The sequence below is a fragment of the Protopterus annectens genome, chromosome 1.part0 (assembly GCF_019279795.1).
Source record: "Protopterus annectens isolate FY-2018-M chromosome 1.part0, PAN1.0, whole genome shotgun sequence".
Classification (NCBI taxonomy): domain Eukaryota; kingdom Metazoa; phylum Chordata; order Ceratodontiformes; family Protopteridae; genus Protopterus; species Protopterus annectens.
In genome coordinates this window covers 1,865,633,264-1,865,646,784 of record NC_056725.1, presented here as the reverse complement: position 1 = coordinate 1,865,646,784, position 13,521 = coordinate 1,865,633,264, and the positions used below count along the sequence as shown (strand labels likewise).

The 13,521-nt window shown below is 36.7% G+C and overlaps 1 protein-coding gene across 1 annotated transcript in view; it reads right to left on the bottom strand.

Moving 5' to 3' along the window:
• Positions 1-10,218, bottom strand: part of CPLANE1 (ciliogenesis and planar polarity effector 1) — a 4,248,669-nt gene extending 4,238,451 nt beyond the window's left edge. Inside the window, exons 1-3 of the mRNA XM_044076333.1 lie at positions 10,086-10,218; positions 9,817-9,952; positions 6,444-6,563 (exon numbers count right to left, since the gene is read on the bottom strand). Coding sequence (XP_043932268.1) covers positions 6,444-6,563; positions 9,817-9,952; positions 10,086-10,166 — 337 coding nt within the window. The 5' untranslated portion in view covers positions 10,167-10,218. The remainder of the gene's footprint in view (positions 1-6,443; positions 6,564-9,816; positions 9,953-10,085) is intronic.
• Positions 10,219-13,521: the final 3,303 nt, after the last annotated feature.

Genomic DNA, 13,521 nt, shown 5'->3' with positions numbered 1-13,521 from the left:
TGCAATCTAGTCCAGAATATAGATAGGCATTACACTAAAGTCAGTCACTTACACTGACAGCAAGTATTTTGGAATCGGGGTAGACTTGCACTGAGAGCAACCCTTTTGGAATCTGGTGATCTGCTTCCAAAGAATTTTGCAGCTGTGCAGCAAAAAGCAGTTTAAGTTTCAAGTTTGGTAAAGAAGATGGTGCCAAGTAACTTTACAGAAAAAAAAAAATAAAATGTAAACACGTGTATAAAAAAAGTGAAACACTGATGGAATATATAAAGTCAAACAAGAAAAGAATGTAAAAAATAGAAGCTACTTTAGATATTCAGATGAAATGATAAAACAGCTAAACAGATTTAACAAAGAATGGGGAGACTGAGCCTACCAAACAAAAGCGAGTTAAAGTCAATATAATGTTAAGATCTCTGGCTGCTGGGGCAAGTGCATATAAAAGGGTACTGATTACAGTACAAGTAGAATTAAGATAATAATTTCCCATTTTTCTCCCAGAGATCAGTGTCTAGATTAAATGCCTTGGGTTTATGCTAGAAACAGTTTTGAAGCCGGTTTGCTTTAAAAAAAAAAAAAAAACTAAGATAAAAGTATGAAGGGCATAGAAAATGGTTGTTACTTCTTGCATTTGCAAAGTCATTATCTATTTGTTCCATAAGAAATTACTTCAGTGGGAGACAAGAAGTTATGCATCTGCAAAATTACTAACTTTTCTCTCAGCATCAACTGCTTTACTTAGAGAAGAGCATTCTGCAGGTGCAAGCAATCATGAGACCTCTGAACAGTGTCTGCTGAGGGAAATATACAAGCTACAATGTAATTAACATTTAAAGGTACACTGGCAAGCATGCAATAACAATAAATGAAGTCTAACTGTGGATGAAAAGTCAGTTAATACAAGTAGTTGACTCTCCAGCCACCTTAGTATTTTAATGCATTTAATAAAACAGTTTATAATTTAATATACTTAAAAGGTAGCCAGTGCACTTTTTCTTAGGGCTAAAAGTTAATGTTTCCTGAAAGCATGCATGGTGTTTTTCACTTCAAGGTGTGGAATACTGATGATAAAAGAACAATCAGTACAAGTAGGAGCACAGACTTTAACATTCGCTTTAGCATGGGTAACCTTAATTTTAGAATACGTAATGCCTGTGGGTATAACCTTCAAGTTAGAACAAGTACTCTTATCTGAATGGGAATTTTTTTTTTTTTTTTAAAAGTATAGTTTTGCATGCTTGCTGTAATTTAAAAACAGATGGGGTTTTGAAAATCTATTTTGATTTTTTAAAAACGTTTTTATTAAATCCAAATGTCTGGAAAATGAGACAGAATCTAATGGAGATCAGAAGAAACAACTACATAAGAGAATAGCCTACTAAACACGTGTGCATGTAAGCTAAAAGTTGGTAAACACTTTCAAAACAAGTATCATATATAAAAGGTGGGACCAATAGTTTCCATAACAGCTACTCTGTCCATATGATCGTGGAATGAAAATTGCCTTACAAGTATATTTTCGCAAATCAAAGAGTACTGAATGATATTAATAAATGCAAGGTGAATAGCAATGTTGAAAGAGATGCAGCTGAAGAGAAATGAGCATGTGAATTACAAAAGGATTTCAAAACGGACATTCAGCAAAATAGTAGGGACAATGGAAAAGGGAGTAATAAGACTGTTTTCTGTCACGATTTGAATTGGTAGCTCTAGCAGAGGCAAAAGTACAATAATGGTAGATTTGTGGTAATAAAAGTCTACTGGCAGGCAAGAAGGATTACCCTGACTTGTATTTATATTGTAAATAAAACTGCTATAATGGAGCTTAAGAAAATTTTGGAAGAAATAATAAGCTTTCAGCAGGGATTATTTAAGGATGGGGAATGGAACCTGATTTGCAATTCTGGGGATGTATAAAAGTGGGACTAGAAAGAAGTGCAATGAACGACAGAGAGATAGGGGAGAGAGAGAATTTCTGTAAAATGAGAAAATATTTGGGAGGGAAGGTGTGAATTTATTAGCAGGAGTTTAGACTGAATTTACATATTATTCCCCAGCATACAGTAGCTGAAACAGACTGGTTAGAAATTACATTTCATAGCAGCAAGGGTATTTAATTGAAAGTTCTGAAACACATCCAACAACTATTTCAGATCATGCACCAAAGACCAAGATAAAGTTGCAGGGCAGTGAAGTAAAAATTGAGACACTGCCACTTTTCTACTTATTTGTTAAAAGACAAGTTAAGGGATACTGTACAGAGTAGACTAATATTATACTCATTATTTTATGTTTTTGTGTCTTACACTATTTATTGTATTAACATTTTATTATATTACCAAAGTTTTGTGGTCTATATTCGGATTATTTTTTTCCTATTATCTCTAATTGGTGCTTTGTTAAAGTTATCTGAATGTACTTGAACTAATGGAAATTATTCAAATGAAATTAGGGATGATAGGCATTTCTTCAGATGGAATAGATAGGGAGTGGGATAAATTGAAAATGGAATTTAAAATATTGTAGAAATAAGAGAGAAAGAGATACATAGATAAGTAATAGGACTTTATAGATGGTTGTCAAAGGTTAAAATAGTGCAGAAGGGGAATCTCACAGAACGAAAGGAACAATTGCAGAGTACTAAAGAGAAAAATAAAAAGAATGCTTGGATACCATGCAAGAGTTTAGAAACGTTGCTGTTGTTCAGCAACTATTTTTTGATAACTCCAGAGCACACAAACATTTCTCATAATAACTTAGGAAGCAGAAAGTAGAAAGGGTTGCCGCCAAACCTAGGCAGTCTATGACAAGTACACAAACAGAGAGATCATACAGAGATATTTAGAAACTGATTGCAAATTTATAAAAAGCTGAGGAAAGGAGAAGCCAAGAAAAAGCACAAATGGAATTATTTAAGGAAAAAATAACTATGCCAACGTAAGAAGATGATAAAGCTGAATAATTAAATGTCCACAATAAGAAAGGATGCGATAAAAAAATGATGTACAATTAATAAAGAAAATCTCCAGAAAAAGATGGCTTTCTTGTGGAAGTTAGAAGAAAAGTAAATGGAAAAAGATCTGGAAGATTTATTTAACAAAGTTTTAAAAGGATGGACTGTAATTGCATCTTAATAGAAAGCTGTGGGGGCTGTATTACCCAAAGAGAGTAAAGCCCCTTCAGACCTAGTGTCATATAAACCAATTTCAATTTTAAACTACAATTATAAAATGTTTCTCTCTATATTAGCCAAGAGAATGGCAAAGATGTTGCCAAAATAGATGGGTATAGATTTGTGTGCTTTTATGGGGTTTTATAAAGGGGGGAGGTTAGCTTCTGATAACATTAACAGATCACTGACAATCCAGAAGGAAAGAGTACAAGAAAAAGCAGCTGCTGTTTATAGGTTAATAGAGGTTTACTAAGCAAATGACCACACGGGCCTTTTAAAGCCTAGCCATGCATCCCAAAGCTCTGACAAGTTCCGGTGCCCTTGATAATTGTAAGTAGGGCTTAGGAGATGAACCATTTACAGGTTGCCTGTGTCCATTAGAGACACAGGTGCCAAACCAGGGATGAATTTTCTGTTCCCCATCTAACTGTCCAAGTTGTACTTGGACTGGGTTAGGGAGGAACTTTGCTTTCCATGGTTGCTTGGTCTTGGTGCACAAAAGTCATTTGACAGAGTAAGCTGAGATTTTACACACAGGACAACAACTGAATGTTTTTTTTCCTTTTAATAAGACGATTGTATAAAGGGTCAGAAATAAGAATTAAGGTGTGAGAGTTCCTCTCTGACAAGAGGTGTTTGAAGAAAGGTGCCAGCAAGGGATGCCCTCTTTCCCGTTTATTTGTTTTATATTTAGAAGCATTGGCAAAGAAAATAAGGGACTCGAAGATTCAAAGACATAACTGGCATGGTAATCAAGAAAAGTGAGCTCTATTCACAGATTATATTATTTTGTACATGATGAATCCAGAAAAGGACATCTCTGTGTGGTAAAACATTCTGAGACAAGTTTCAATTTTTTTCAAGATCCAAAATAAATTAAGATAAAATGAAAACTATACTGATAAAATATGTGCCCACATATGAATTGGTTCAGCAATACCTACATTTATGGGAAAATGATACTATCAGGTATTTAAGTGTATGGATTAAAAAGAATTGTGCTATAGCAGCTAAGGAGAAGTGTGAAAGGACTAAACAAAAGAAAATACAAAAAAATAAATAAATAAACTGAAAAATCTTTATAGTTTTATGTACAGGTCAGGCATAATATCTCAAACCACAGGATAAGCAGTGGGCCATAATTTAATATTAAAGAACTGAAGGAATTTGTTTGGGGGGGGGAGAGGTCAAGAGTTAAGTGGGATAAGAATAATTCAATTCCCCATTGTCTATAATACTTCAACCTTTGATAATCCCTCTGAATAATTCTAATAATTTCCATACGTCTTTCTTTCAATTTCTACAATATATTTTAACTTTTATTTTATCCGAGTCACAAGCTATCCCTACTGAAAAAAATATATACATTCCCTAGCAACTCCAAAATCATTTTCATTACCCATTCCTTAAAATCCTCTTTTTAATGGGCAAGTAGGAAACTGCCAATGTCTCACTTTTACTCGACTACCCTGCATCTTTATCCCTGTCATTACTGCAGCATAACTGGATATGTTTGAATAATGTAAATTAAATATCATTGATTCTGTTAAATATACTTTGTCCAATTTAGTCTTGGAGAATAATACGCAAATTATGTCTGGGCTCCTGCTAGTAATTTCACATCTTCCATTCCAAATATTCTCATAAAGTTCTTCAAAAATCTACCTTCTTTTCTTACATTTTCCATTCTAGGTCCTTCTGATGCATTTTCAATATTGCATATCCGGATCCAGTCCCAACAATTAATATTTCTTGCTGGAAACTGATTATCTTTCCTATAATTCTATTAAGCTCAACTGCAGTTTTGGGTGGAATATAAATGTTATGACACTATAATCCTCCTTCCCTGCCAATAACCCTTTATTACCACAAATCAAACCTCATCATTTTTTCCCCTTCTCAAATAAGTACTGGAGCCCCTTTAGCATTTAAAAGTTATCACCTCCCCCCTTTCCCTTATCCCCGATACTCTGCTGAATAACTACTCTGGAATCCTTTATTTGCCAAATTCACATCCAGCTTTGAATATTTTTTTCTTTTTTGTTTACTGTAAAAAGTAACATGATTTTTGCTGTTTATTAAGCAATGATTCTGCCTTACTTTTACACTTTTTGTAATATATCTGGAGTGCAAAGTTTTACTAAGTGATTTAATTTCTGTGCTTTATCATATTTTTTCATAAGGATTCAATTTCAGCATGGTTATCTAAGGGAGGGTTTATGCTCTAGTTTTCTTCCATCAAAAAGATACTATGTCATCAGGAATACATAGGAACAATTTGATAAAACAGTCTGTTATTGAGTCATAGTTAATAAATGTAGTTGTGTGGGGATTCTTAATATTCTTGAATGTTAGGAAACAATGTTCACTTTTGACTTTTATTTAAGAATACAATGCAAGACAAGAATGAATCATGCTTGCCAAGAGAGTCTGCCATAACACTAGTAGCAGTTAAATTATTCACTGCAGAGGACACCATCACATGTAGGATACTTTCATGCTTCGAAGCCTTGTCAGTTGTTCTGATGCAAGTTATACAAAGTCAAAGATTAGTGTTGGGGGACTATACACATCTGCAGAGCACAGCCAGTCCATCCATGAAAAAACACCAGTTAAGTTTATTTCCCACATGATGCTTGTAGACAATCAAGAGAGAACACCTTCAACAGTATCCTTTGAGAAATTTGGCATTATGTAAATACAGCCAAGTGTAACAGTCTTAAATGTACATATTTTAATAAAGAAAATGCTAAATTTCTACTAGTAACAATGGTAGGAAGATGACACCCCCACTACCCCACTACATTCTGTATCAAAAGTCCAAGGCTACAAGAACTTAGAAAGGCTGGAATACTTTGGGGAAGAGAGAATGTTAAGTACTCCTTCTTTCTTGCAATCACATATTGTTGTCTTACTTAATTACTATAACTATGACAGTGTCCCCTCTTCTCAAAAATTGTGCAACTCTGAACTTGTAATATGCTTGTAAGGAATATGGGGGTTTGCCATATTCTAAAAACCAATATTCTTAGCTCCATATTTTGTTATAGCCTTCATGTTCTGCAAAATGTTATACTGTAAATTTAGCCCCAGGCAGTTTCAATAAAGTCCAATTCATGAAGATATATTACTCATATTTGCACAAATACACCACTACATGCACAGCTTTCACAATTAACTTTCACCTGTGCCAAGAAAATATACAGTAAATAAGAAAAAAAAAATAACTGCAGTTATAAAGAATGGAAGCACAAACTTAAGAAAATCCTACCCTGAGAAGAAATAACCAGTTTGCTGACTTCATCTGTAAGAGGCACAGTTTTCAAACAATCCCGATCTTTATTCCATAGAAACGCTTCTCCTGGACAAATAATTCCTGCCAGCCAAGCACCTGGGGAATATACATTTAAGAAATTAGCATGCAGCAATTCACACGCCTTTAATTTTACAATCATTTAAATTATGTTCCAGTATGTACACATTACTGTGATTAATTTATAATGAAAACTTTGTGTTATTATCTTAGACAACACTGCAAGTTATTTCAGAATAATTCACATACTAATTTAAAACAGAAACATGAAACTACACCACAATAAGCCATGCCATAAAACCTGTTAAGATATGAAATAAAACTACACATAACTTTTAGTGATTCAGCTCTTTGGCACAAAGGGTTATTAAAAGCATATCTGCACCTCAACTGACCCAAATTTAATTGGGTGCTTGCCAAGCTACCAGAGCATGATGAGAGTGAAAGGCCGATGTTGGCCTGGACACCCCAGGGGAAATGTTGTGGCGAAGGATGCATCTGCTGGAAAAACAAGTGCAAATTCAGCAGCTAGCCAACAATGCATACAAGCAGTATGCAGTGTATTCATGGTGGGTGCATGGACGCATACAACACATTTAAGGGCAATGTAGACTGTTTCAGTGGTGCACTGTCTGCCACTATACAGTGAACAGAGAGGTTAGGAAAAATAAATTAATTAATTAAATATCTGTAACTAAACCTTCTAGGCTGATGCCCCTCAACAACCAGCTTTCATTTCCTAGTACCATCACCATGTTTGTCCTGCTCAGACAGGCAAATATCCACTGGAGGGAGGGGACTGGTGCTTTCACAATTAGGAGATGTGGGGTGCTACAGCCAGTCAGATGTGGGGGGATGGAGTGGTTGCTGGAAGTGTGATGGCCAGCCAGTTAAGGATATGAATATATGTTTTAGTAAATCTACAACATGAGCAAGAAAAATATGACATGCAGTCAATAAGGTCTCAGATACATTTTAAACGTGATCATTACAGTACCTCAGCCTTGCTCAGAATTCATTAATTTGCCACCTGGTAGCCTCTAGTGTATTCACCAGTGCCAACTCTTTTTAAGAGATGACCAAATAACACAATGAAGTTAAGTTTTCTAATTTTTTTTTTTTTATTAAGATGTTAACTTTTCTTGACTTTGATAACACTGCATATAAGAGGGTACTGTTTTCCAGCTGTGTAGCCCAACATTTCAACCAGTATGCTAGAATACTTTCAATGATTCAATTTAATAGGTTCATAGGTTGGTACTGGGCTATCTCCCCAAAGGCATATATTAGCCCAGCCACGTTGTGCGGTATTCACCGCCATTTTAGTAGTTCCCTAGACCCTTGTACTAGCAGCTAGTACCCTTGGCTCCTATCTAGTAGTGCTGTTGGTGTGACCCCGGTGTGAACTTTCTGTTACCCATCCACTCATCAAGGTTCCTCTTGAAGAGTGATAGTGAGGGGCTCTGTCTTATGCAGATCGGGACCCTGTTCCATAGTGAGGGAAGTCTCTGCGAACGGAATCTATCCCTCCAGCATGTTCTATTCATTGTTGTGTTGAGGTTTATATCCCTAGAGTGTGTAGCTCGAGTAGATTTGGTTTTGCTAAGATGGAGCATGTTCAACAATTCTGGGTTGGACATTGCTCTGTACGTTAGACAGAGATCACCTCTGAAAAAGCGGTATGCAACAGAGAACAGTCTTAGCTTTTTCAATCGTGCTGCATAGGGCAACTGTTTGAGGCCAGTAATCCTCTTGGTTAGGTACCTCTGTGGTCTCTCCAGCTGCTGGAGATGTCTAGCCAGGTACATTCCAATTGGTGCATTGTACTCAATAATGGGTCTGATGAGGGAAGATTAGAGGGGCACCATTACATCCTTAGATCTTGATGCGAACCCTTTTGTGATCAGATGGGTCACATAGAAGGATGTTCTAACCACTTTGGCAATATGGTTATCAAAGGAAAGCTGACTATCTACTTGGGTCCCTAGAGCCCTTATTTCTTCTTCAGATTTCAGGGGATTACCTCCTATGTTGTAGTTTGCGGGTACTCTTGTTTTTTCCAAAGGAGATTACTATGCATTTTTTTGCATTTAGCTTGAGACCATGGCTTTGACACCATGCATCAGTCTCATTTAGGCCCTTCAGGAGGATCTCCATGTAGGCCGGAGACTATACTATAGCACCCAGTTTGCAGTCGTCCGCAAACTTAAGTCAGCCACAGCCCTTCCGTGCTTGCCTGTACTTCTGAGAAGTATATGCCAAACAGGAGGGGCGCCAGGACAGAGCCCTGAGGCACACCACTCGTTACTGGTCTGGATTTGGACATAGATCCCGCTACTCTTACTTTATGGGATCTGAGAGCCAGTTTGCGATCCATCTTGTGACGTAAGGGTTTATGCCCAGGCTGGTGAGCTTATCAATAATACCTGAATGGGGAATGGTGTCAAATGCTTTAGCAAGGTCAAGGTAAGCCGTGTGTACCTCCTTTCCCTTATCTATAGCCTGAGTAACTGTCTCAAAGAAATCCACCAGGTTCAGGAGGCATGATCTGCCCTTGACGAAGCCGAACTCTGCGGGGTCCAGCGACTGGAGGTTCCCAATCTCTCCATTTAGGAGTTCCATAAAGATTCGCTCCATAGCCTTACAGATCAGACTGGTCAGGCTTATTGGTCGGTAGTTCCCAGGGTCAGTTGTGGCCCCACCCTTGTGTAGCAGGACCACCGTTGCCGTGTGCCATTCTATGGGCACATATCCTGTGGAGATGCTGAGACTGAACATGGTATTAAGATGCGGGTTTAATTCCTTTTGGAGCTCGCGTATGACACAGCCTGGGACACCATCTGGTCCCATGGAGGCAGTGTTTTGAGCTTTAGATAGAGCCTTGTTAACCAACGTATCAGTAATAATTGGACTTACACAATCCCCTGGAATGGTAATAGGCCCTGTAGTTGTTGGGGGGGGGGGTTTGCACTGAACCTGTCAGCCAAGATGTTGGCAATGTCAGACGGGTCAGTGTATTTTGTTCCATTTTGTACTAGCTCAGAACAGACCTGAGCATTGCCATTTAGGTTTCTGACGTAGCCATAGAAGGCCTTATGGTTATCCTTGGCAACTTTCTTTTCAAAATTAGCAAACTGCAGCAGACATTACTTTATATACAGAAGAATATCTGAAAACAGGAAATAGTGAACAAAAAGCATAGGAAACAACTTTTAGTACAATATTTCCTCCAAGTTTTACAGGCAACACACTAAGTCACAAAGTTCATGTACTACATAACATTTCAAAAGAAATTAAGCGTCATTCAAAATGGGAAATACATATACTTTACCATTTCCTGATGCTGTTAAACTGATTGCCTTTTTCACAGCAGTCTGAAGTTTGGGAATTTTCCGATTACGTCTTCCTGAACTTAGATTAATCTCACAAATACGTCTGGCATCCAAAAGAAAAGTAGATTCTTTTTCCTTCAAATAAAATGAAATATGAGGAAAAAAAACAATTAGAATAAAAATTAAGACTCTTACGTATTTGCTACCCTTACATTTTCCAAATTCTGATAATACAGAATTTTTAACAAATCGATACTAGTAATCTCACCTGTCCAACCCAGCAAATTCTAGGCCATGGCTTCTTGTGTTTAAGACTAGAGGACACAAGCACCTCTAGTTTCACTTCCATGACTCATGAAAACAGTAACTGCATTTCCAAAGTTAGGAGAAGATGTACATCAACAGCCCTTTGAAAAAGGGAAACAAGTATCAGTTAAAAATGTCTTCATCTAATGATATCACATTAGTTTCAATCTACTGGAACTTTGCCTTTGCACATTAAGGAGAGTAAAGTTCAACTTTGGGGGAAGGGAATGTGCAAAACACAGCTTTGACAACAAACAGTTGTGATATACACAACAATGCAAATGATAAGCAGCAACACGCTGTGTGTGTGTGTGTGTGTGTGTGTGTGTGTGTGTGTGTGTGTGTGTGTGAACAGAAAGAGAGAGAGAAAGAAAAAAATATAAAAAATTCAGTCTAATTTTATAACATTTAGCATACGATAGCCTTCTTCACTTAAATCTTTTTACATGCCCTGCACATGCTTTGAGCATTTTTTTGATGACACAAAGTTAGATAATTGTGAATCAAGTAGTGATATGTATCTATGAATTTGTATCAAATAATTTTTCACTACATTACATATACAATTTTTTCCGCTTCAATACTCCTCCAACCATCAAGCCTCCCCTCTCGCTGCTCAATTTCCCCATTCATTCCTCCAGGTATAAGACAGTGGCTTCTTAGAATTTCTTTTTTTTTCCACCTGCAAGTGGGGTCAAACTAATAGGAGAGGTGTCACTCTCCTGAGGGCCCATGATTTTTTCCTAGCCCCAAGTCTCTCCTCAGCAGTTTGACAGGTCACACTGGTCAGGCAATAAGTAGTGGCGTAAGCCCACACAACAGTCACACCTGCTCAATTCTGATGGTAGTGTTAGAAGACAGAGGGTAAACTTTTCTGTTGTACCAGAGAAAATGATAGGAACAGACTAATTTTATGAAAGCACAAATAAGCAAATGGACTGGTAATCCAAAGCAGGATTTGTTTATTGAAAGGGCACATCAGGTGTATGCTCAAAACCTGGCCAAGAAAAAGCAGCCAAGACTTGTATCAGTAAAACTGCAATCATACCAGCAGAAAGTACTGATCCTGTCAAATGTGGCAGAAGCGAAGATTATTAAAAACTGGAGAGGAGTGTTTGTGGAAATTTATTATTTACTGTACACAAGGCAGAAGAGAAACATTTATCCCAGCAATCAGCAAATGTTGCTAGACATACGTGAGATTAAAGCTGGTTTATCCAACTGTCTTCAAAATATTTTTACCAGGAGGATCAAACACACTTTTGGATGCAGAACAAGCCAAGGAGGAAATAAAAAAGGCTATCCATCAAAATGTGAACCAGAAAACAGAATGGGGCTCTGCTTCTCATTCTTCTGACAATAAAGATCATAGAGAGAGACTGCAAGAAAAACATTTTCCAATGCTCCAAAGGACAATGTTTGAGAGAAAGAAAAAAGCATATGAGTTGACTTAAAGAATTAGGAGCATCTTGGACTTAAACCAAGAGTGTGGTGTTGGGATAAAGAGATGAACAAAAAAGAGCAGCAACACAGAAATTAGTGATTAAATGTGAGACTATAAAGCAATAGTCACATTTCTGAACTATGGCTTTGTAAGAAAAAGTGGCCAAGAATGACCTGACTATTGTCGATTTTTGTAATACTTATGGGCAGACTGTAAGGCATATACCCCACTTTATGTCATAAATTTTAGAAAGACTCTGAAAAGGGGGAATAACTAAACAGAACAATTTTTGTTCTTATTAGTACATCATATAACATGCACTTAGAAATGTTTTGTACACAAAGTAGTTTTGTGTACTGTGTAGTCAGGGGGTATTTCAAATGTTGGGGGGATCTTTTCAGTGGCTGTTGTATGTGTTAAAGATATTATAGTAAACAAGCATTTATTAGTTATAAGAAATATAAACTTTACAGTATAACAAGAGTAGAAAAGCTTTACAAAAGCAAGTTTACTGTTAATATGTTGTGATCTTGGGCTGCTGGATACAGGTGCGGTGTAAAAGTGCACCGTTTATATTGCATGTAAAAATAAGAAAAAAAATTCTAATTCTACAAGAGTGAATGTATTTGTGATATATGGTTAAGATATAAACAAGTGTTTTTTGTAAGTAACTAGGCTTGAAAAATAAGACATGATGGAAGCCATGAAAATGCTTGCATTTGCAAAGATATTAGCTTAATTTTTTCTTCAACAGCAAATGTTCAGTGGGAGTCAAGAAGACTACAGCTGAAGGCAGCTGCACATTATGTTCTGACTGAAATTATCAAAGGTTCATTGTTGACTCACTTTTACATGGAGACATGCTCTCTGCAGGTGCATACAATTAGTTTTGAGACTGCTGAACATTCTTTGCAGAGGGAAATATAACATTTAAAAGATACAATGACAAGCAGTTCTGTGAAAAATAAAAACTGAAATTATGAGAAGCAAATAAGAGATAGCAGCCTAATACTCCAATACATTTAATAGAACAGCGTTCAATTTAGTTTTACTTAAAGATAGCTAGTGTACACTTTCTTATGGCTAAAAGTTAATGTTTTTTGAAAGCATACAACCTGTTTTTTCACAGCTGGTAGGGAAATAACGATAGAAGAACAGAAAGCAATCAGTGTAAGTGAGAATATAGGTTGTAGTATGTGCTTTAGCACCTACAACCTTAATTTTAGGTTAAGTATTGCCTGTCGGTGCAGGAGTCAATTTAGGAAAATTGCTCATATCCAGAGAGTTAAACATCACTTGAAGATGTACACAGTTTTATGTGTTTGTTCCAAATTAACAGGGGACATGGGTGTTCTGAAAATGTATTTAGTTTTAGGGTTGTCAAAGTCATGAAAATGTGATACAAGTTTAGTTGGAGAGGAGAAAAAATAGCTGTATAAAAGATCAGAGTGCCAGTGTGCACCTGTAGCAAAAAAGTTGGAAAACACATTTTTTAATAAACTGCCAAAAACTACAGTTATGTAAAATCTTATCATAACAGTAGATGTCCTTCTCTTCACTGTTGGAGTATTCTTCACTAAAGGGATATCCTGCCAAAAACAGCCCAACATCCGGCCAGTATACCAAAGCCCTTAGGCCATATGTCACAAATATGCTCCCCATTCAGGACACAGGGATAAAGATTATGTATGGATACAGTTACTAAGAATAGATTTGCCTTAGTAGAGAACAGTCTCAATAGGACAAGAGACCATGTACATCTGGAAGGAGAAAAGGGAGATCCTCAGCCAGGAAGAAAACCAAAACAAAGCCTTAAAGAAAAAGGGGGAGTGGAAGGAAGGAGCAAATACTGCAACAGTGAAGATAAGGACATTTACTGTTATAAGATTTTACACAACTGCAGTATGTCCTTCTATATCACTACTGCAGTATTAGACCAAAAACTCAAAAAAAA